The following is a 24,683-nucleotide window of genomic DNA, read 5'->3' as shown; positions in this document are numbered from 1 at the left end:
TAACTCCATTGCTTCAACAAAACACACTTTTTTAGACAAGGTCCCCCGACACGGACCCGTGTTTCGCCAAACGCGGCTGCATTGGGAGGGACGTATTTAAGGCGGAGTTGGCTGTCCTTGCTAAACTTTAACATCTCCAAGCGCGTAGCGTCTAAGCATATGAACGTCGCCTTAAATACGTCCCTCCTGATGCAGCCGCGTTTGGCAAAACACGGGTCCGTGTTGGGGGACCTTGTCTAAAAAAGTGTGTTTTGTTGAAGCAATGGAGTTGCCGCCAATAAAGACTTAAAATTATTTACAACGTTGAAGTTGTTTTGGGACTCATTGAAATCTGCTGCATTCCTTATCTACTGTTATTGCATGTTTGAAGTGCAGCACCTTGCTCCATTTTGTGTTTTGTGGATTTCTAAGACAGAACTGTGCCATGGGTATTGTTTGTATTGATTAGGGGAATGCTTGTTTGAACAACCATGTCTTAAGTTTTTTTTTTAATGTCAGCAGACAAGATTCCTGTCTGAGATCCGGGGGAATAGCGTTCCAGATCGTGGGTCCCGCTGTTGAGAAGGCTCGTTCTCTGGTGGTTGACAAATGGGTGGCTTTGTTAGGAGGGGGGTGTAGAGATCCTTTATAAGCATCCCTAATAGGTCTGGAGGAGGTGTGAAGTTTGAGTGGGAATTGTAGGTCGAGGGGGAACCTGGTGGTGAATAGTTTTATGAACAATAGTGAGGGATTTGTGAAGGATTCTGAAGGTTATTGGGAGCCAGTGTAGATCTCTGAGGATAGGCGTGATGTGATCTCTCCTTTTGGTGTTTGTCAGTATTCTAGCGGCTGCATTTTGTAACATCTGAGGAGGTTTAGTGGCGGATGCTGGGAGACCTAGAAGAATAGCATTGCAATAGTCTATCTTCGAGAACAGAATGGCCTGGAGGACGGATCTGAAGTCTTGGAAGTGCAGTAGAGGCTTGAGTCTTTTTAGCACCTGTAGTTTATAGAAGCCATCTTTGGTTGTGTTGTTGATGAACTTCCTTAAACTAAGATGGTGGTCGATTATTACTCCCAGATCTCTTGCTTGTGATTGGGGTGTTAGTGTAGGAATGCTGATGGGTATCACAGTTTTCTGGGGAAATAAGGAGTTCCGTTTTGTTAGAATTGAGGACCAGGGTAAGGCCGGTAAGGAGGACGTTTATCTCTTGCAGACAGTTGTCCCATTCCTTGAGGGATTTTGTAAGAGATTCAGTTATAGGGATCAGAATTTGTACATCGTCTGCATATATGTAGTATTTCAATTTTAAATTTGTAAGCAGTTGGCAGAGGGGAAGGAGGTAGATATTGAAGAGAGTGGGCGATAGAGAGGAACCCTGGGGAACTCCACGAGGAGAGCTAATGCGTGGCGACTCTTTGTTATTGACTTTGACTTTATAGCCTCTGTTGCTTAGAAAGGAGTCAAACCATCTGAGGACTGTTCCTGTTATCCCTATGTCAGATAGTCGATTTAGTAAGAAGGAATGGTTAACTGTGTCAAACGTTGCGGAAATATCAAGAAGCACTAGTAAGAAAGAATTGACCTTTGTCTAGACCCTGGCTGATGTGGTCTGTAAGGGATATGAGAAGGGGTTCAGTGCTTCGAGATTTGCGGAAACCGTATTGTGCAGAATGGAGAATTTTATGTTCTTCGAGATATTCTGATAGCTGGTTGTTGACCACTTTTTCCATGACTTTGGCGATAAAGGGCAGGTTGGAGATAGGGCGGAAATTGTTAGGGTCACCTGGGTCCAAGTTTGGTTTCTTGAGTATGGGTTTGAGAGTGGCAAGTTTTAGGGCATCTGGGTAGATTTCTGGGTATGGGAGGGAATGCTGGGTCTAGGGAGGCGGGAATAACCCACAGTTACAGAGTTTGTGGGTGGGGAGGGGTATGTGAGAGAGCCTACATTTAAATTCAAAAACAATGGGAAAGAGGGGATAGGATTGAGGGATCGCTGAACTGTGGATTGAATCTATTTCTTAAAATCAGAGAGGTTTTAGTAGGGCAGCATGATAGGGACATAAAGTGCATATTGGGGAAGAGATGGGAACTGGCCCGCAGGCCCAAAAGGCACTTTAAAAAAAAAAAAGTAAAATTGCCACTTTCCCAGTATCTTTGAAGATATTCAGTTAAATGGAAAGTTATCTGGCTACACGAGGCTGCATAACTTAAAAACCTAACTAGTTATATCCAAACATAGGTTTCTAAGTTACATGATTAGATGTAACTGGATAACTTTAGCTGAGCATATTAAATGGGACATTTATCCTGTTGTATCTGGGACAAGGTATCCGGCTAACTTTAAAGTTAGGCAGCTATATTCAGAAACACAATTTAGGTGTCTATAAGTGTTGATTAGAAGTGCCCAACTTTGGTTCCTAAATTCAGGCTCTCATCCATCTTTGAATATTGGGCTACATGACATGACTATTCAGCCCCCAACCAAGAACCATTGCTGTGATGACTGGGTTAAGTGAGTTGGGAGCAGATATATAATAGAGAAAAAAACAGTCCCCTGGTAGGTGCGAACGAAAGCTTATATTGCTGGATCCCTGTCCTGATTCTAAAAGATCTGGAAGTCCAAAGGAACAGGAGGAAATTACTGCTCCCCCCCCAAAAATGAACATTTCATTGTTTTGTCATTAGAAAGACATTCATCTCTGCATTCATTGTACCACAGGCTCTGATCCTGTTAGATTTTTGATAAGTGCTTGGATAGGAGACCTACAAGAATTATTACTGGATGCTAAAGGAAATATGTTAGTGCTCAACAGTAATAAATCAATTCCTGAGCAATTAATTTAATGAAACTCAGGGAGATACTAGAGGAGTGAGAAAAACCACACTCAGACCTTAACTTTCTTATAGGTCTAACATTGAATGGGAAAGGGGGGATGCATGTAAAAAGTTTCAAAAGTTCTGTGCTATGAAAGAGCCATCTTGAGGACTCTGCAGAGCCATGTATGGCTCCCAAACTTCAAACTGAGATGCACCATGTTTGTCCTGTTAAGGGCTATGTTCTGTGATGTGATGTTAAATTGAGATCCCGTGTATGTATTAAAGGACCTGTGACACTTTTTACACAAGTATTTTTTTATTTTTAGATTTATATTCCGCTTTTTGCACATTTTTCAGTGCTTCAAAGTAGATTACATTCAGGTACTGTAGATATTTCCCTATCCCCAGAGGGCTTACAATCTAAGGGCTGGATTTTAAGAGGTACGCGTGGGCGTACATTTGTGCGCTCAACTCGGTGTGCACAAATGTACGCCTGATTTTATAACATGCGTGCGCAGCCACGTGCATGTTATAAAATCCAGGGTTGGCGTGCGCAAGGGGGTGCACACTAGTGCACCTTGCACATGCCGAGCCCTAGGGGAGCCCCGATGGCTTTCCCCGTTCCCTCCGAGGCCGCTCCGAAATCGGAGTGCCCTTGGAGGGAACTTTCCTTCCACCCCCCCACCTTCCCCCACCTTCCCCTCCCTAACCCGTCCCCCAGCCCTATGTAAACCCCCCCCCTAACCTTTGTTTAATAAGTTGCAGCTCGCTATCCCCCAGCACGGCCACTGTCCCGCCCTGCCCCCAGACGTATGCACGTCCCAGGACTTGTGTGCGTTGCCGGGCCTGTGCAAAATAGGCTGTCCTAAGTTTGTACCTGAGGTAATGGAGGGTAAAGTGACTTGCCCAAGGTGACAAGGAGCAACAACAGGACTCAAAACCTGGTCTCCTGGTTTGTAGCCCACTGCGCTAACCACTAGGCTACTCCACTCCAAGCAGGCACACTATACTATACCAATCTTGGTGTCATGACTAAAATTCCATTTCAGATTGTGCAATCTGATTTGCTGAATTTCTATTGTAGAAGGATTCAAATTAGGTTCAGAAAACTATTTGGCCCATTGTTTATTGTAGATATCCCTTATTAGTTGCACTGCATATTGGATAAAAGCAGCATATAAACGTACCAACAAAAAATAGATCCCACTGATGCAATATAAAGACTCAAATCTAATGACTGTAATCTGCTTAAATGCTTGAAATATGTCCCTAATGCAATATGGAAACAATTTTGTAACCACCCGCATAAATTATATGACAGATACATGCATAAGTTACACCAATTTTCAAAGCTAAAGCAAGTTTGCTTTGAAAATTATTCTACCAAATTTACCCTTACAAAACTACACCTGCTAATTTACGCGCAGATTTTGTTTCAAGAAAATTTTCTCACATACTTTTTAAAATGCAAAAGTATCTATGTAAATGGAAACTTCCTCCCATGTTCTGTGTCTGGGATCACCTCTGCTTCATCCGGCAAAACTTATATGCCAGAAAAAGTTATGTGCATATCTATATCTGGCTAACTTTAGGAAAACTAATAGCCTGACCAGACTTATGCACATAACTCTATCTGGCTAGCACTGAATATCAGCACTGAGCATGTAAAGTTTAACCATGCCTGGGAATGCCTCCAGTCCTGCCTCTTTTTATGTGGGTGAATTGTGTGTGCACAATGAATTACATGCACAAAATGTACTGGTTGAGCTGGAATTCCAACCCTGAAGTTTTATTTGGCTAACTACTAAAGTTAACCGGACAACTCTTTTGAATATCAACCTCTTTATTTTAGATTGTAATTTTAGATTGTAATTTCTATTTCTATTTCCTAGCCCCCAGACAAATGGATTCAGGACCAGTGGGTTATGCACCTCTACCAGCAGTTGGAGACGGAGCAAACTGATGCCACAGTATATATAATCCTGCAGTGACATCAGCCTGCCAGTATTCTCCATCTTTAACTTAATGGTTAACTGTTTAATGTAATTTAAGCCTTGTTTAATTGCTTTAATGTTTTTTTTTTAATGTTTCTAATGTTTTTACTGGAATCAACTGTTTAATTTATTTAAACCGTAATTAAGCCATGTTCATCAGTTTAATGTAATTAAGCCCTGTTCAAGAGTTTAATGTAAAAAGCCCCCAGCCACCCAAGCCCCAGGCGAGTTGCCGTTATTTGGAAACCGGATTGATTTGTATCTCATACAGGAATTTCGGTATAGAAAAATTAAAAATAAATAAATAAATAAATCTTTAGCAGATGGTAGACGTGCATTTCCCTACTGGGGATTGCTTCAAAAATTGGAGGGGAATTAATAGGAGTTTTGAGTTGCCCTGCTTTCCTGCAGTGATACCTAATGGTCCCTCCCCCAGCTGAGAATTCCTGAGGGCGATTTCCGTGGTCACTCAGGTGAGTGCTTTGGTCCGGTAGCTGGTTCTTCAGCCAGCGTGGACTTAGCTGATTAAAGCAGCTGAAAGTCAGCGGGTTCAGGACGCCGAGCGCGGTTGTGATGGTGTATATTCTCTCCCCCCACAGACAGAGACCATTTCTGTACTCAGCCGGTAAAAGCTGACCTCAGATAAGTTTAAAAAAAAAAGTCAGAGACAGAGTAGAGGGGTTGTTATAGGACCTTCTCCGGTCTCCGTGCTCAGTGTGCTGTTCTGATGTCTGTTCTCGCTTCTGTGGTGGGGGTTGAGCAGCCCAGGTGGTATAGGCCCCATTTTTAGGCTTTCGAATGTGCGCTGCGTGGTAGGCCGTGGCGGTGTTTTCACACTCTTTTTTCTGTGCATTCAGCTGCCCTCTGCAGGACCATAGGTGCAAGCAAGTGCATCCAAATTGCGCGCCCAGTTTCCTTTGGGTGCGCTGCCTGTGAGCACATTCTAGAACACAGCGATTGTGCACCCGGATTTGACGCATTGACATTGTGCTTAGTTTTATGGCACATAGCCTTGGGATGCCTAAATTTTGTGCTCATATATTTTGGGTCCCTAAATTTTTCAGTGTGAATTCAACTGGATGCACGCCTTCAGTCATCTGTTAAGCTTCCTGCTGGACTAATGGCGCCTGTGGCTAAGAAACCTAAGCGCCTTTCCCTCTGTGCTGCCTGTCATATTCGGCATCTCAGCCTGGAGTGCCCTCTAACTTGTGCCAGCACTGTTTAGAGGCTCAGGGAGAATTATCTTCCTCTGATTTTGCTCAGCCTGGTTCTTCCCAGCCTGATGGTGGTCTGGTTAAGGATATGTCAGGAGGGACGCCTGACCTTGGAACTCCCTTGACTGGTTCGTCAGCAGGGGATGGCAGCTCAGTGGGCGCAGCAGACGTGCCTTCTGGTTTGGTGTGGATCCTTCTGCCTTTTCTTGGGTAGAATTTTTTCAAATATTGTAATCCTTTCTTCAAGTGCAGTCCTCAGCCCCATCCAGTCCTGTCAGGTCAGATTCTCAGGCAGTGGCCTCTCTCTCTTCCAGTTCTACTGTTAAGCACCAGAGTACTCCTCGATTGCCTGCAGGTACTCCCAATAGGAATTTGGATGGCACTGATGCTGAGGCAGATCCTGATTCTCTGGAGGATGGGGAAATTCCTCCGGGACTGGAACCGTATAGGACTATGTTGTGGTTCTTTCAAAGAGATGAATTGCCAGTCCTTATTTCCCAGATGTTGAAGATACTAGGAGTACCTGGGGCAGATTCTATGATTGAGCCAAAGAAAAATCCCATTTTGGTTTCTTTGTGTAAAGCTTCTTGTTTCTTCCCTTTTATGGAGGCCATTCAAGAATTAATTGATGTTGAGTGGAACGCCCTGGAGGCAAATTTCAAAGGGGATCGGACCTTGGAAAGCCTGTACCCCCCTGGATCCAGTTGTGAGAGAGCTTTTGCGTTTTCTGAAAGTGAATGCATTTGTCTGTACTGTCTCTAACCAGTCGACTATCCCCATGGAGGGAGGAGCGGCCTTGAAGGATGTGCATGATAGGAGGATTGAGGCCATCCTTAAGCAAGTATTTGAAGCAGTGGCAATGACCTTGCAGATAGTTAAGAACATAAGAACATAAGAAATTGCCATGCTGGGTCAGACCATGGGTCCATCAAGCCCAGCATCCTGTTTCCAACAGAGGTCAAACCAGGCCACAAGAGCCTGACAATTACCCAAACACTAAGAAGATCCTATGGTACTGATGCAATTAATAGCAGTTGCTATTCCCTAAGTAAACTTGATTAATAGCCATTAATGGACTTCTCCTCCAAGAACTTATCCAAACCTTTTTTGAACCCAACTACACTAACTGCACTAACCACATCCTCTGGCAACAAATTCCAGAGCTTTATTGTGCGTTGAGTGAAAAAGAATTTTCTCCAATTAGTCTTAAATGTGCTACTTGCTAACTTCATGGTATGCCCCCTAGTCCTTCTATTATTCGAAAGTGTAAATAACTGAGTCACATCTACTCGTTCAAGACCCCTCATGATCTTAAAGACCTCTATCATATCCCCCATCAGCCATCTCTTCTCCAAGCTGAACAGCCCTAACCTCTTCAGCCTTTCCTCATAGGGGAGCTGTTCCATCCCCTTTATCATTTTGGTTGCCCTTCTCTGTACCTTCTCCATCGCAACTATATCTTTTTTGAGATGCGGCGACCAGAATTGTACACAGTATTCAAGGTGCGGTCTCACCATGGAGCGATATTGAGGCATTATGACATTTTCCATTCTATTAACCATTCCCTTCCTAATAATTCCTAATATTCTGTTTGTTTTTTTGACTGCTGTAGCACACTGAGCTAACAATTTTAAAGTATTATCCACTATGATGCCTAGATCTTTTTACTGGGTGGTAGCTCCTAATATGGAACCTAACATCGTGTAACTACAGCAAGGTTTATTTTTCCCTATATGCAACACCTTGCACTTGTCCACATTAAATTTCATCTGCCAGTTGGATGCCCAATCTTCCAGTCTTGCAAGGTCCTCCTGTAATGTAACACAGTCTGCTTGAGATTTAACTACTCTGAATAATTTTGTATCATCCGCAAATTTGATAACCTCACTCGTCGTATTCCTTTCCAGATCATTTATATATATCTTGAAAAGCACCGGTCCAAGTACAGATCCCTGAGGCACTCCACTGTTTACCCTTTTCCACTGAGAAAATTGACCATTTAATCCTACTCTCTGTTTCTGTCTTTTAACCAGTTTGTAATCGACGAAAGGACATCGCCTCCTATCCCATGACTTTTTAGTTTTCGTAGAAGCCTCTCATGAGGGACTTTGTCAAACGCCTTCTGAAAATCCAAATACACTACATCTACCGGTTCACCTTTATCCACTTGTTTATTAACCCCCCCTGGCTAAGGTGTGTACCAGGTCTGAGGTCGCATCCATGAGGAAGATATCGCTGGTTCTAATGTTTCGGCGGAGTTGGTTGCGTCTCTGGAGAGAAGCAAGCAGGCACGTGTCACCACGGCGCAGCAAGAAGCGATCTGCAGGGTCATTGCTGCATCATTAAATGACTGTTTAAGAATGGATTCCTGACGTCTGTCCTGGGCATCCCTGAGTGCAGCTCCTCCTTCAACTGGGATGGTTGTGCGCTTTGAAGTTGCGCAGACCATGGCGTCCACATTTGGGAACCGTAGGAGTTCTTTGGCCATGGATTCCAGGGGTTATAGGGCTTCTAGGGCCCATCCTCCTTTAAAGCTGGCCTTCGGGGCATTCCATTCCAGGTCAATCAGTTATTGTATGGCCTGCAGCATTGGGAAATAGCATGAGGCCTGACGGAGACCGACCAGGCCTCCGCTGTGGTGCTCGCATCTGGAATAGCCAGCGTCTTCAGGGTCAGAGACGCTAGAGCTGGTAACTCGTCTTTGGAGAAGAATCGCATCATGGTTCGGTATGGTTCATCCCTGGGGGGATTTCCCCTTCCTTCAGAGAGTCAGTATCTTCTTCTGAGGTGTCTGTTTTCCCTAAGGGGAGGCTTTTGCTTGGATGGGGCACGTCTCGGGAGGTCCGAGAGGTGCTTGGAAGGTCTTGCGCTTCTTGTTGTTCCTTGGTAGCTCGCTCTTGTTTGCTTCTCTCTCAGGAGGTTGATGATTCTGGAGTGAATTCCAGGGCAATTATGGAACCCGCCACCACCTTTTTACCAGATGCGGGCTGCGATTAGGTCCGCATCTTGGCCAGAAGAATGGCTTCGGTAATAGTGGCTAGGCGTCAGTTTTGGCTGACAAATTGGTTGGCCAATGCGACCTCCAAAGCTAACCTTACGAAATTGCCTTTTAATGGCTCGCTTTTATTTGGGAGCAAGTTGGAGAAACTGGCCAGTAAGTGGGGCAAATTCCCGGTCCCTTGGTTGCTGGAGAAAAAGAAGCAGTCACCAAGCCCCTTTGGTATGAGAGGTCATCTCAAGGTTTCCAAGTGGTTTCGTCCCTACAGAGGGATGACCTTTCAGAAGACTCGGCCTTTCTGTAGGTCTCAGTCCTTTCGTCCCAGACAGCCCAGGTGAGGCTTAGGCTCAGGTAGTGGAACCTCCCAAGCCTCCCAATGAAAGTTTGCTGACCCACCTCCAGAAGTAGGATATAGGGGAACGTCTTTCTCTCTTTTAACAGAGGTGGGTCAAAATCACATCGGATCAGTGGGTCCTGGAGGTGATACGAGAGGGATATATGCTGGAGTTTTGCAGTGTTCCTTGGGACATGTTCATGGTGTCTCCCTGCCACTCCCCACAGAAGAAGCAGGCAGTGGAGTGTACATTGTCAAGGTTCCTCAGTCTGAGGGCTGTGGTTCCAGTACCCATGTCTCAAGAAAATACGAGTTGATATTCCATTTGTTTCGTTGTGCCCAAGAAGGAGGGCTCTTTTCATCCATCCTGGATCTCAAAGGGGTCAACCATCATTTGCGGGTGACTCATTTTCGCATGGAAACATTATGCTCAGTGATAATGACTGTGCAGTTGGGGGAGTTTTTGACCTCCTTGGATCTGTCCGAGACATACCTCCATATTCCCATCTGATTGGAGCACCAACTTTTTCTGCATCTCATGCTGTTGGGGTGCCATTATCAGTTTTGAGTGCTGCCTTGTGGTTTGGCCACTGCTCCTAGTACTTTTTCCAAGGTTATGGTAGTGGCGGCGGCAGAGCTGAGAAAGGATGGGATCCTGGTACACACGCATTTGGATGACTAGCTGATTCAGGCCAAGTGACCCACAAGGTGATCTCTCTGTTGCAGGAGCTCAGCTGGGTGGTGAACCTAGCCAAGAACAGTCTTCAGCCATTTCAGTTGTTGGAGTATCTGACTGTTCAGTTCGATACAAAACAGGGCAAATTTTTCCTGCTAGAAGTTGATGATACAGATGAGTCTCTTGATGAACAATATACGCCTGACAGTGTGGTCCTATCTGCAGGTACTCTGTTTGATGGCAGCAACCTGCCATGTGTAAGATCACATATGCGCCTCTTCAGCACTCCCTGCTGTCTCATTGGAACCCACAGTCTCAGGACTATTCGATTCAGCTCCACCTGAAGATGGAAGTCTGCTCTCACCTCCATTGGTGGTTGCAAGTGGATCATCTGCAAAAAGGAGTTTCCCTGACATTGCCAGACTGGTTGGTACTCACGACAGATGTGAGCCTCCAGGTTGGGGAGTTCACTGACAGGAACTAATGGCACAAGGGTGCTGGAATACAGAAGATTCTCTCTGGAACATCAATCAGCTGAAAGCCTGGGCAATCCAGTTGGCGTGCTTATAGTTCAGCAGCAGGCTGCAAGGTTTAGAGGTCCTGGTAATTTGGACACCACAACGACGGTGGCTTACAGCAATCAGCAGGGAGGAACCAAGAGTCAGCAAGTGTCACAGGAGATAGACCAACTTATGGAATGGGCGGAAGTGCATCTTCAGGAGATCTCGGCCTCAACATTACAGGAAAAGACAATATAAGAGCAGACTTTCTCAGCAGGGAGAGTCTAGACCCAGGAGAATGGGTATTGTCAGACGAGACGTTTCAGCTGATAGTGGATTGCTGGGGCCTTCCGTTTCTAGACCTGTTGGTGACTTCTCGCAATGTGAAGGTTCCTCAATTCTTCAATTGCAGGAAAGATCCGAAGTCCTTGGGTTTTGATGCTCTCATGCAGGTCTGGCCAAAGGACAAGCTGCTGTATGCCTTTCCCCCGTGACCCATGTTGGGCAGAATAGTTCAAAGGGTCAAAGGTCATAGGGAGTATGGTGTTTTTGGTGGCACCAGATTGGCCCAGGAGACCTTGGTATGCAGATCTTTGAAGGCTCCTGGTAGACTCCGCCTTCCGATGCCTAGGAATCTGTTGCATTAGGGACCTGTTCTTCCCAAAGATCCGACTTGGTTTTGTCTTACAGTATGGTCTTTGAGAGGGCTCGCTTGCTAAAGTGGGAATATTCTACTGTGGTGGTTGCCACTTTGTCATGTGCTCGAAAGTTCTCCACTTCCTTAGCCTATGTGCGGGTTTGGCGAGTGTTTGAAACTTGGTATGAAGACTGAGGAGTGCTTCCTTGTTCAGTTAAGATCCAGCTCATTTTGGAATTTTTGCAGGATGGGTTGAATAAAGGATTGGCCCTTAATTCCTTGAAGGTACAGGTAGTGGCTCTTGCCTGTTTCAGGGGCCAGGTCAGTGTTGAATCCTTATCGGCTCATCCAGATGTGACTCATTTCTTGAGGGAACTGAAATATCTTCATGCTCCCTTGCAGTTACTGGTACTCTTGTGGAGTCTTAATCTGGTTTTGGATTTCTTGGTGGGCCCTACTTTTCGACTGTTGTGTAGCCTTACATTGCAGTTACTGATCTTGAAATTGGTGGTTCTGGTGGCAATATGTTCTACTCGTCGCATTTCCAAGCTGCAGACCTTGTCTTGCCGGGAGCCATTCCTTTGGGTGACTCCAGGGGTTATACAGCTGTGTACTGTTCCTTCTTTTTTGCCTAAAGTGGTCTCAGATTTTCACTTGAATCAGTCTATTTCCCTGCCATCTCTGGATAGGGAAAGAGATATGATGGAATATCACCTGTTGCATTCCTTGGATGTCAAAGAACATGTCGTGAGTTATCTGGAATTTCTAAACCTTTCCAAAAGATGGATCGCTTGTTTGTCCTTCATGGTGGAGGTAAACAGGACGAGCCGGCTTTGCAATAGCTCGCTTAAGGAGGAAGTCATGGCCACATATGTGGCCACTGAAAAGCGGTTGCCTACTCAGGTTAAGGCTCCGGCAGTGTCATGGGTGGAGGTTAGGTTGTTGTCTCCCATCGACATTTGCCGAGCTGCGACATGGTTCTCCTTTACACCTTGCAAGCCCGGGAGGATGCAGCATTTGCACGTGTGCTTTTGACTGGACTGCGGGCAGCCTTCCACTCTATTCAGGAGTAGCTTGGGTACATCCCACTGGTCCTGAATCCATCTGTCTGGGTGCTAGGAAATGAGAAATTACTACTTACCTGATAATTTCCTTTTCCTTAATCCAGACAGATAGATTCAGCTTCCTGTCCTTGGCTGCCGAATGATTGTGTTATTGTCCTCCTGCATGGCTGCATACTCCAGGGGTTACTGGTAAGTGTTCATCCAGTCCCTAAGTTAGTGTTCATACATTCTTTGCCTGAGTTCAGTGTTTTTTGTTAATTGAGTACTGAAATGATACTCTGTTATTAATCAAGTTTTTATTAGTCTCTCCATACTTGGCTTTTGAAGAGAATACTGGCAGGCTGATGGCACTGCAGGAGTATGTATACTGTGATGTCAGTTTGCTCTATCTCCATATGCTGATAGAGGTGCATAACCCACTGGTCCTGAATCCATCTGTCTGGATTAAGGAAAAGGAAATTGTCAGGTAACTAGTAATTTCTCATTTGTGTGTGTGTATATATGTTTCAACTAGCATCAAACATTAGTATAGTGAACACAGGGATACTAGCCCATTATTTCACTCTTTAGGATTTTGTGCAACTAGTTAGATTTCATCAGAGACTATATATCTCTCCAACTCTTTGTGTTTTCAAGATTACATGATACTATGAGTTTTAATTCCTTTACATTGCCAGGCTACTCAACTCTTGCTAAAAATACAAAATATATAATAGTGTACGTAGTGTTTCTGACTTACTGAGGGGGTTCTATGGTAGGTATCACACACTGTTGAGGGACCTTCTTGTTTCAGCGTTAGAGAGCCATCAGTATCATCCTGGTCACTTTCACTCCAGTAATCTGCTAACAACAACATTCAGTTCTTGCTTGGTTCTCACTCTTCAAAGCGAAATTAAAGCATTCTAGGAACATTGCAAAAAATAATGATCTGGGCACACTGAAGAGCTGTAGCACTGAAACTCAGGAGATAGGAGAACATGTTTTGTAATTTATAATACAATAAAATTTTATGGGCTGAAATTTTGGCAAGCCAATGATCTTGAATTGCCAAAGGCTTTCTACCATTCTGTGCCATCAGTTTTCTCTAGGACCAATTCAACTGCTGGAACTGCACTTGCACCATTTTGAAATGAATAATTTGTGCTTAAGACTCTGATTTTACTGCAGTTTCTGGAAGGGAAAAAAATTCACAGAAAAAATCATGCAACCTAAAGGTATAAAAGAAAAAGGCTGCAGAATTTTTACATCTAAGAATTAAATGTAAAGGTTGTGGCAAAAGTCTACTGAGCCACAGAATTGACCCCCCACATTATAAACATGTTGCTTCAGAATGTTAGAAAAGGGAAAACTTGCTAATTTGTCATAAATAAGATGGAAAAGCTAATCACTGTTGGGTCCATTATCAAAGGGGTCTAGCTACCTAACTACAGGGTTAGGCAACTACATCCTTGGGTGAAAATATCTCTCTGCTGAGCTAAGCAGCTAGATTTACCCATTCATAAAGCAGGCAGTCCCAGTGGCAGGGTTAGATCAGGAAGAGGAAGTTAGTCCAGCACAGATTTTCAGCATTAGCCAGCTAATCTGGCTGGTCAGACTGAGACGCAGTTTTGCAGGCTTAAAATTAGCCGGCTGAGTTTGGCCAGCTAGATTTAAGCTTATTTTCAGTCACAACCTAGCCAGTGAAGCTCTGTTTTACCTTCGTTAGGCCTAATATCCTTTTCATCTGGTGTGTAACCGATGGCTGCAAGACCCAGGCGGTTCATCCACCTAAAACCATGAAAAACAAACCAAGGAAGGGAAATGATTACTATGGGAAACTCTCTCAAAAGAACAGGATAGACTCATACACAAACCTTTAGAATATTAGAAGCTGCTTGTATTTGTATGTACGTTGCTGTCAGACCAATAGAGTGGCAGGACTAAGCTGCAGGCACAGGAATAGTCTAAGGAATGAACGATATAGGTCTTATTGCACTGTTACTTTAAATTCATGGTTTGTTACAATAATATGAAGCAAATTCATTTTCATTGTGCAACTATATTGTGCTAGTCTACATGCAATATATGTGCATTATTATACGAAATGCTATTAAATAATGAAAATTCACTATTAAAATTAAATATGCAATGGCATTGCAATATAATGGTTAGAGAAACGTTATTTCCTATCACCCCATTCAATGTAGCCTTGAGCAAGTCACTTAATTTCTTTGACTTCAAACTTAGGCCCCTCTTTACTTAAGCATTTTTCCCATAGATACAAAATGGGAGAAAACATTTAGTAAATAGGCCACTTAGACTGTAAACTCTTTGGGGCAAGGACATTGTGAACATGTTAATGATCTTTTACAATGCAGTTCAGTGATGTCGATATATAAATAAATATAAGTGGAAAAGCTGTAGGCACCTAGTAGCCTGCATGCTGAAATCTAATTTCTGGTACCTACTCCTTCAGGGGGGTAGAGCCCCTGCCATTTGGCGTATGAACTATGAAGAGAAGACACTGCTGCAGTTTGGTGCAACATAGAGAAGGAATTCCCTTCTACTGGCCGACAGACATTAGTAGCTAGTTCTGTAGGCCAGTGCAGTTCATCCTGTCATACATAAAGATCACGGCTTCCCAAATCTGTCCTGGTAACCCCAAAACCAGTCAGGTTTTCCAGATATTAAGAACAAAATAACATAAGAAATTGCCATGCTGGGTCAGACCAAGGGTCCATCAAGCCCAGCATCCTGTTTCCAGAGGTCAAACCAGGCTACAAGAACCAAACACTAAGAAGACCCCATGTTACTGATGTCAGTAATAACAGAGAGGCTATTCCCTAAGTCAACTTGATTAATAGCAGTTAATGGACTTCTCCTCCAGGAACCTATCCAAACCTTTTTTAAACCTAGCTACACTAACTGCACTAACCACATCCTCTGCCAACAAATCCCAGAGCTTAATTGTGCGTTGAGTGAAAAAGAATTTTCTCTGATTAGTCTTAAATGTGCTACTTGCTAACTTCATGGCATGCTCCCTAGTCCTTCTATTATCTGAAAGTGTAAATAACCGATTCACATCTTCTTATTCAAGACCTCTCATGATTTTAAAGACCTCTATCATATCCCCCCTCAGCCATCTCTTCTCCAAGCTGAACAGCCCTAACCTCTTCAGCCTTTCCTCATAGGGGAGCTGTTCCATCCCCTTTATCATTTTGGTTGCCCTTCTCTGTACCTTCTCCATTGCAACTATATCTTTTTTGAGATGCGGCGACCAGAATTGTACACAGTATTCCAGGTGTGGTCTCACCATGGAGCGATAAGGAGGCATTATGACATTTTCCATTTTATTAACCATTCCCTTCCTAATAATTCCTAACATTGTTTGGTTTTTTGACTGCTGCAGCACACTGAGCCAATGATTTTAAAGGTTCTCCTGCAATGTATCACAATACACTTGTGATTAAACTACTCTGAATAATTTTGTATCATCTGCAGATTTGATAACCTAACTCATCGTATTCCTTTCCAGATCATTTATATATATATTGAAAAGCACCGGTCCAAGTACAGATCCCTGAAGCACTCCACTGTTTACCCTTTTCCAGTGAGAAAATTGACCATTTAATCCTACTTTCTGTTTCCGGTCTTTTAACCAGTTTGTAATCCACGAAAAGACATCGCTTCCTATCCCATGACTTTTTAATTTTTTAGAAGTTTCTCATGAGGGACTTTGTCAAAAACCTTCTGAAAATCCAAATACACTACATCTACCAGTTCACCTTTATCCACATGGGCATCCACAGTAAAACATTGACTCTGTTATGGAGAAAGCTTTGCCCAGTTACAAGTGGACCATTTTGAAAACTATACGGCCATATTCCTGAGGAGGTGACATACGGCGGCTTCTTGATAAATGTGAGCAATATGGGTTTTCTGTCTTCATAAAGTCATTCCATATGGATTGAATGAGAAGATCGACTAGCATACATTTTGATAGATTATATCTGCCAATGTCCTTCCAGCTGATTGTCATTTTTTCTTCTTGTGAGAGTTTCAGTGGTGTTGCATCATCTGCACTGCTGGCTGTTACCCGGATTCGCGTGCTTTTTGTTGTGTATTTAAAGTGTTTCAGTCTTGATGCCACTGATGGTGTTTTTCCTGAGTTCAAGCTTGGCCTATTATGCTGTCCATAGCAAAGTTTGTCTAAATGAGTAAAGTAGGTGGACTTTAACATAAATCATTTTAGACATTCATTTCATATATGTTTCCGTGGACTCTTTAAGCTGATTTCTGAAGGTTTGCTTGTATCCCCGATGCTGATGGATTTGAAGCACTGAGCCAGTGATAGAATATGGGACAGACCTTCTTTGACATAACTCATCTAAGGACAGACTTTAAGATAAGCCTCTTTTATATGCGTACCAAAAAATTCTAAAACAATACTGTGGATATTGTTGATGCTATATTTAAAAAGCTGGATTACAAAGTGACCTGTGATTATATTGCAAAGATGTACATGAAACCTGTCCCAAATGACTGTTATTTACACAATTGCATATGATGGTTACAGTTTAATTTATAAAATAGTTTGTGTTGTCAGCTTTTAATACAGGAGGATGGTAAAATACTCATATCACACACTGCATAACGTAGAAAGGAATCACTTAAAACGTCTGGTGACAATGCCGATTCGATCGCCCATATAAAACTCACTTCTCAAATGAGCAATCGAGTCGGCATTGTTCTGAGATGTGGAGCAGATTTATATGCATATGAAAGGATAGTGATGAAAGATGTACATGGGAAACAGTAAAGCCGACCAAGGTATTATCCTTAGATATTAGCCATGATATATATTTATTGAATACATGAGGAATATCTATGAAAAATGGATTTTGAATTGAAAGAAAGGAGAGTATGGAATTAAGATAAGTATTACTATTCTATTTAACCTTCATAAAATACTCCTTATTGTTAGATTTATTCCCTGAGGATATAAGGGAGTTACATACTGATTCTTGTAATAAGAGAAAATAGCCCCTGAAGAAGCCTTATGGCGAAACAAAGGGCCCCTTGTTAGTATAGTGCAATGATATGTATATTTCACAAGCACAGGCAGGGATATTATTGACTTGTATGAAATACACATAAGTGATAGGGAGGATATATGTCTAAGGTTTCATTGTTTGGGATAAAAACATATGTTCCATAAGGAAGTTATTACAAATATTTGAAATGTTTTAATTTATAGTAATAATAAAATTGATGAAGAGTAGGTGGATGAAAATACAATGAGCGGCTAAAGGTCACCAGAAGTTTTAGGTGATTCCTTTCCAAGTTATGCAGCGTGTAAGATGGGTATTTTACCATTCTACCAGCCTTCTTTATAGAAATATAGAAAAAAAATTTAGAAATAAAAAAAGTTTCTTTGATAAAGATGCACAATTGCAGTTAGTTACCACTCATATTTTGTGCATTGGGTTAGTTTACAATGGTGTTTACTATACCCTTGTTTTTTTTACTATTCGGTTACCACAGAATCAAATTTATGCAAAACCCAAATGAACCCCAGTGAAGCATGAGATGAATTGATTGATGTAAATAAAAGCTGTAGTGATGTGCTTATCCAAAATATGAAGCTCCATGTTGTATGTGGGGACTACAAGGGAGTTGGGGTGGAAGAAGGGGTTGCTTGGTGTGGAGTGGGGAGGGGTAGAGGAACATAAGAACAAGTAATGCCATACTGGATCGGACCAAATGTCTCTGTAGCCCAGCATCCTATCTCCAATAGTGGCTAATCCAGGTCACAAATACTCAGTAAGATCCCAAAGAATAGGTCCATTCCTTCTTGTTCATAGCCACTCATGGCTAATAGTGGTTTATGGACTTTTCTTCTACGAACTTGCTTTCATCACATCCTCTGGCAACAAATTCCACAGTTTAATTGGCATTGAGTGAAAAAAATACTTTCTCTGATTTGTTTTATAAGTGAAACTATTAGCTTCATGGAGTATCCCCTAGTCCTAGTACTTTTGGAAAGAGTAAATAACTGTTCCCTGTTTATCTGTTCCATCTCACACAGGATTTTATAGAGGCAGAGGAAGGAGACCCAGGACCATTAGTCCAGCTAAACAGGGTTGTGTTTTTTGTCTTCTTAAAAAGGGCCATTGCCCTATATGTGAGCCATGGACAATTTGGTGATGTCTGTAAATAAAGGAGCGCTACTTTCTTTTGGCATCAAACTCCTAGTTGTGATGGATCATTTGGTCACCTTTTGTACCTCCAGTGACCAGAGAAAGAAGGATTTACAGGGATTGGGTGGGATGCCATCACAGTCCATCAATGTTTATCTGAATAAATAATCCTATAATTTTTGCCTTTACATAGGATTGCTATATAATATTGAAACTGAAGAGGCAGAAGTACTTATTTGCTCTTTCAGAGAAGTCAATAAAAATACAGTCTGTGCATTTTAAGGAATGGAGATGGCACTTTGTGAGAGTGCTTTACACCTTCACAATGTATTTATTACATTTTTTTTCATTCATGATCAAATTAATGTTTTGGTACAAGGTTATAATTTTGTTTCCAGGAATCAAAATATATAAAACAACAAGTATACAAACAAAAACATACATCGCGCCATATAAACAGTTTACTAAAAATGACTTAGATATTCAATACAATTTAAAGAGTAAGGTATCTAATTCCAAAAAATCAAATGCTGAGCATACTAACAAAAGAAGGGCATGATTTAAAAAATGGAATTACTTAGAACAGAAGGGTACCAGATGTCAAGAATAATCAAGATTAATATGCATGAGAGAAAAAAGAAAGGAAAGAAAGACTACCTTATACTAATGTACATATTTTATATGTCCTACTTTTTCTAAACAATACAATACATCCTTCATCATCATTATGGATTTTTCCTACAATATATTTAATGAATAGGGACCTCATGAGTTGCAATCTCTGACTCTCATCATAAAGCTTGGATTGGTCCATCTTCTCCACAAAAGAAGCAGCCTGCTATTCAGAAGTATCCCCTATGTGTGTATATTAAACATTGATTATTGTAGGTCTCAGCTGCAGCCTGAACTACTTCTGTAATTATTACTGAGCTGACAGCTGCCTTAAAGTCAACTCTTTCCATTGTACTTTGATGCTTTTGGGAAGCAGCTCTGCTTTCCTTCTTCATAACAAAACCTAAGTTTAAAAATTATTCATTACTCGCTCTATCTTATATTCTAGGTGAGTTACAATCATCATACATAAAATATAAACATAGAAGAACAAACGCAACAATTATTTCTAAATCATTGCCTAATCAATCATTGTCATTTTTAAGCTACCTTGCTTTTAGCCCCCAAATTTTAATTACTCGGTTGTAGCTGTAATGTGGCAAATGCCTCAATAAAAAGAACTGTCTAACAGGCCGATACAGTACATTGCGCTCCGATGGAGCGCACTGTTAACCTGCCCTTGGACGCGCGTTTTCCCTTACCCCTTATTCAGTAAGGGACGGAAAACGCGCGTCCAACCCGCGGCAACTAATAGCGCCCTCAACATGCAAATGCATGTTGATGGTCCTATTAGGTATGCCCGCGCGATATAGACTTTAAGAAAGGCGTTAGTTTCTGCCGGCACCAGGAAAGTGCACAGAAAAGCAGTAAACTAAAAACTGCTTTTCTGTGCACCCTCCGACTTAATATCATGGCAATATTAAGTTGGAGGTCCCGAAGAGTAAAAAATGTAAAAAAAAAAAAGAAAAACATTTTTTAAATGGACCGGCGGCTGTCGGGCCAAAAACCGGATGCTCAATTTTGCCGGCGTCCGGTTTCCGAGCCCATGGCTGTCAGCGGGCTCGAGAACCGACGCTGGCAAAATTGAGCATCGGCTGTCAAACCCGCTGACAGCCGCCGCTCCGGGTCAAAAGGAGGCGCTAGGGATGCACTAGTTCCCTAGCACCTTCTTTTGCCACTTTCTACCGCACCACCTAATTTAAATACAGAATTGCACGCACAGGCGAGTGGCCTGGGCGCGCGCCGGGAGAGCAGGCGTTCGTCCGCTCTCCCGCGGACTTTACTGAATCGGCCAGTAAATTTGTTTCAGAAGCACTTTTTATCTATCTCAGCTGTCAATGACTCAGGCAAGGCATTCGTTATCTTTGGTCTGCTATTTGATTCAACCCGTCAGTTAAAGGTAGACGATTACCAGTTTTCTTCCTCAGAAACTTCTCTGAAGGTTTCAGACCTTTGCACAGTTCAGAATGACCAATGTTCTTTTTTTTTTTTTTTAATTTTAAATTTATAGATTTACACAATACATTTCAAGAAAAGTTGTAAAACTTGGGGCCTCAATTGAAGAAATTGTCTCCTTTTCAATTGGGTGGCTCTTGCGAGATCTGGGAAGGCACTGATTTTCATATCCAGGAACATCTCTGTATGATGTCGGAAGAACATCCTCAGAATCCATTCTTTGTCAGATTCTAGTAAGAAGGAAACTATTAAAGTGGAAAGTTTGACATGATCCCTTTGAGATGTTTCCAGAATGTTAGTAATGTCCAAGTTAGGAACAACCGGAGTTAAAACCTGGAATTCTTTTTGAGAGGGAGAGTCTTTTTTAAAGGGGGGGATGTGGTACTGTGTTTCCCCGAAAATAAGACAGTGTCTTATATTAATTTTTGCTACCAAAGATGCACTAGGCCTTATTTTCAGGGGATGTCTTATTTTTCCATGAAGAAGAATTCACATATATTGTTGAACAAAAAAATGAACATTTATCATATTCTGAATAGTTGTCTGGTTATGCTGGTTTGTGATGACAACTAACTGTGAATCCTGCAAGGTAAAAAAAATCACAGCTGTATGCTCTGGTGTTCTGTGCGACGGGCATGCTCCCAAATAAAAACTTTGCTAGGTCTTACTTTCGGGGGAGGTCTTATATTTAGCAATTCAGCAAAACCTCTACTAGGTCTTATTTTCGGGGGATGTCTTATTTTCGGGGAAACAGGGTACACTCTAGAAACTAGTGGCAAAGCTTGCTCAGGTATTTTCAATATTTGTGTAAGGTATTTATTCCACATATCTTTAGGTGGGGGTCAAAGGATCTTTTGGAAAATTTATAAACCTTAAATTCTTCCCTCTTATTTGATTTTCAAGGAGTTCCATCTTGTTAGAAATTATCTGGTTTTCTCTAATAACATTTTGAGTTAAATTAGAAGATTCCTTAAACGCTTCTCTCAAGGAAAGACAGGATGCTTTGTTTTCAGTCACAGATTGTTCTGCTGTTTTTAATCTCTGATCCATGTTTTAAATAACCTCCACAACTGGTCTTAATTGTTGGAAAATATTTTCAATTAGGGTTTGAATAGCGTCCCATATTGTATCTAAAGAAATTATTTCAGGCCTTACCAGGTCTTTTTTCAAGGCTGAGGTAATATTCATTTCCTTTCGCTGTAGCTGGTGCAAAACTGCACGATCTGTAGCCTTCCCGGAACAAGCAGAGGCTCCACTCAGCTCTGATAAATCTCCCAGAGCACTCTTGTTCTCCAGGCTCATGATGGAATCCTCCTCCTTCTCCCTGAAGAGAGAATTCATGGGGCTGGCTGGAGAAATGGGCCTCTGCTGGGTTTTCCAGGGCCCTTTTATCCTCCGAGGACAGAGTTGTTTGTGACTCTTGCAGGGTGATAGGTTGTACTTCCTCCCGAACACCCTGCTACGAGCTTCCTCCCAAAGCTTTGGCCTCCTGGACAATGTGGATGACTATTGGTCCTAAAGGTAAATGAGCCGGTAGAGCGGTCAGAGTCACACTCCTGAGCTTGACGTTTTCTTCCAGAATGCACCATGAGGGAAAAAAAGGAAGGCATCAACAGGAGCAAACTCCAACACAACTACTCAGGTTGCCATCTTGGATGAATGACCAATGTTCTCTTGCCAGATCAGTGCTCAGATTGCTCCTTGGAAAGATTTGGTTTGTTTGCATAAAGTCAGAATTGATCAAAATAGCTTTTTTCACATAACCTCTAGCATCTAGACTGGTGTTTGATGTGTCTTATACATGTTCACTAGACTGTCAGAAAAGGTGCAACAATGATAGAAAGAAATCCATTTGTATAGATAAGTAAGGAATGCCAATTGAAGAACCAGACCTTGAGGTAACTTTACATTACTGTAGTGACTGGAATCTGCATGTCTGATAACATAGATACATCAGCAATGCAATGATATAATTTGGAAGTCTGTTAATATGGAGGGTAAATAATTTATTCTCCCCTTTAATATTGATTGATTTACTGAATACAAATATTGAAAATGTGCTTTCATTTATCTTAAAGGATCTATATTATTATTATTTATATAGGGCCTAATATTCAAAGATATCTGGCTATTTAAGTTAGCCTGATATAACTTATCTAGATAACTTAGGGGCTGATGCAATACGGTGTGCTCAGCCGAGCGCACTGTTAACCTGCAGTCGGACACAGGTAGAATAGGCGTTAATCAATCCTCTAATGCAAAAAGGGGATTAGCGCATATTCAATGAGCGTCCAACGCGGAGTGAATCTAATAGCACTCATCACATGCAAATGCATGTGAATGAGGCTATTAGGCATTCATTTCTGATGCAAAAAAAAAAATGTGTGTCTCAGATACACATTTAACTGTCATCTATTGCCTGCCTGGAGCAGGCATTAATAGCTGTGCGCATCAAAACAAAGTACAGAAAAGCAGAAAAAACTGCTTTTCTGTACTGCCTCCTACTTAATATCATTGCGATATTAAGTAGGATGAAAAATAAAAGAAACAAAAGTAAAAAAAACAAATTGACAGTCGGATCCATCACGAAAACCAATGCCGAGTTTATTGACCTCGGTTTTCTACCGGCGGACAGCCGAGTCACGAAAACAGACGCCGATAAACCCGGCGTCAATTTTCGTGAGCGCCCTCCTTGCTAACACAACCCTCTAATTTAAATATTGCATGGCGCCCCCCCCTTGGGGGCACCTGGGGTGCATTAAGAGAGCGGGCGCTGACTATTCAGCTCCCACTTTCTACGTGATTTTATTGCATCGGCCCCTTAGAAGGGATATTCAGCAGCACAGCTATGCTAGCAAGCCTAACTTATTTGTTTAACATAACTGGATAAGTCAGAATATCGGCACTTATCCGATTTGTTTATCTGGATAATTAGCCCCCACCCCGATCTGCCCATTCCCCATGCCCACCCACAAGATATCCGGCTATTTACTTAGCCAGATAAATATTTATATGGCTAAGTGACATCCGCTGAACATAGTTGGATATTCAGCAGCTGCCACTTAGCTGGATAAATCCCTGTTTATCTGACTTAGTAGCGCTAAATATCAGTCTCATAGTGTATAGCAGATGTACGCAGTGCTGTACAGACACATACAGGGTTTAATTTTCAAACCAACATACACAAAACTCTGTTATATATATGCATGTAAGTGATGCTTTGAAAATCAATTAGAGGGTTGTGAATGTAAAAAGGATGCGCAAAACCCCATTTCACATATACTTTTAACCGCACTAGCAAGAGGCATTTCTAGAGGTAGAGTTGGGGTGGGAAAACATTTGCATGCATAGTTTTGATTGAATGCATGAAAATGTACATGCAGAAAATGAACCTTCTTAGGAACAGGTGTAACTTTCTGCACATATGTATAAGCACATACAGAAACAACCCACAAATGTTCAAAGTGGACTTACAAGTATGCACACAAGTCCACTTTGAACATCTGCGCTAAGGTGTGCGGGTACAAAGCACGCACAGACTTTAGCCCTATGCAGCATGTGATAATATAACCCTCTTGTGGACAGTCCAAACTCCTTGGAGCTTACAATTTAGTCAAGATGGAGAGACAAAAAAAATACTAATAATAGGCACAGTATTAGAACAATAATACAATTAATAATCACAATAACAACAATAAACATTTGGGTTGATAGAGCACCTCTCATCCAAACAGGATGTGACCTTAACAAATTGTAGCATTATCTCACCTCTGGGTCCTTTCAAACCACAGTGGCTGCATTTGGGATACAGCAAAACACTTCCTCCAGATGTTTCTACCAAATATTTTAAATCATGCACAGATGAATTGTGATATTTATTAAGTATCTCATTTGGAGGTAATAATGGCAGGACCTCGAGCATTATTTTTATAGCATCACTGGCCTACCAAACGTAAGTGCACACTTGCAGTGCTTATGTCATTCTGTGAAAGAGAAAAGGCCCATCTGAACAATAACCCTTTCGTTCCCTGAATAGTCATTTGGTGTGTGACACACAAGCAGATAGGGGTGTGCATGTAAATATGTTTTGTTTTACTTATTTTTCATTTTGTTTGCTGTTATTTTGTTTTGTTTATTTGAATGGAAATAAATACCGCACATCAAAGTGGAAAAAAAAACCCTGAAAAATCAAAAGGAAAGGAAGGGAAGAGGTTCTGCCC

At 42.0% G+C, this 24,683-nt stretch overlaps 1 protein-coding gene across 2 annotated transcripts in view; it reads right to left on the bottom strand.

Moving 5' to 3' along the window:
• The window catches only part of LOC115093999 (connector enhancer of kinase suppressor of ras 2-like), a 99,577-nt gene that overhangs the window by 27,803 nt on the left and 47,091 nt on the right, over positions 1-24,683 (bottom strand). The window contains exons 2-3 of one of the 2 annotated variants that reach the window (XM_029606569.1): positions 13,914-13,984; positions 12,957-13,060 (exon numbers count right to left, since the gene is read on the bottom strand). In XM_029606569.1, the coding sequence (XP_029462429.1) occupies positions 12,957-13,060; positions 13,914-13,984 (175 nt within the window). The remainder of the gene's footprint in view (positions 1-12,956; positions 13,061-13,913; positions 13,985-24,683) is intronic. The other variant, XM_029606571.1, reaches the window with a different exon arrangement.

This window comes from Rhinatrema bivittatum, chromosome 6 (genome assembly GCF_901001135.1).
Source record: "Rhinatrema bivittatum chromosome 6, aRhiBiv1.1, whole genome shotgun sequence".
NCBI classification, from domain to species: domain Eukaryota; kingdom Metazoa; phylum Chordata; class Amphibia; order Gymnophiona; family Rhinatrematidae; genus Rhinatrema; species Rhinatrema bivittatum.
Note: the sequence above shows the minus strand (reverse complement) of the source record. Positions and strands in the feature narration are given on the sequence as shown.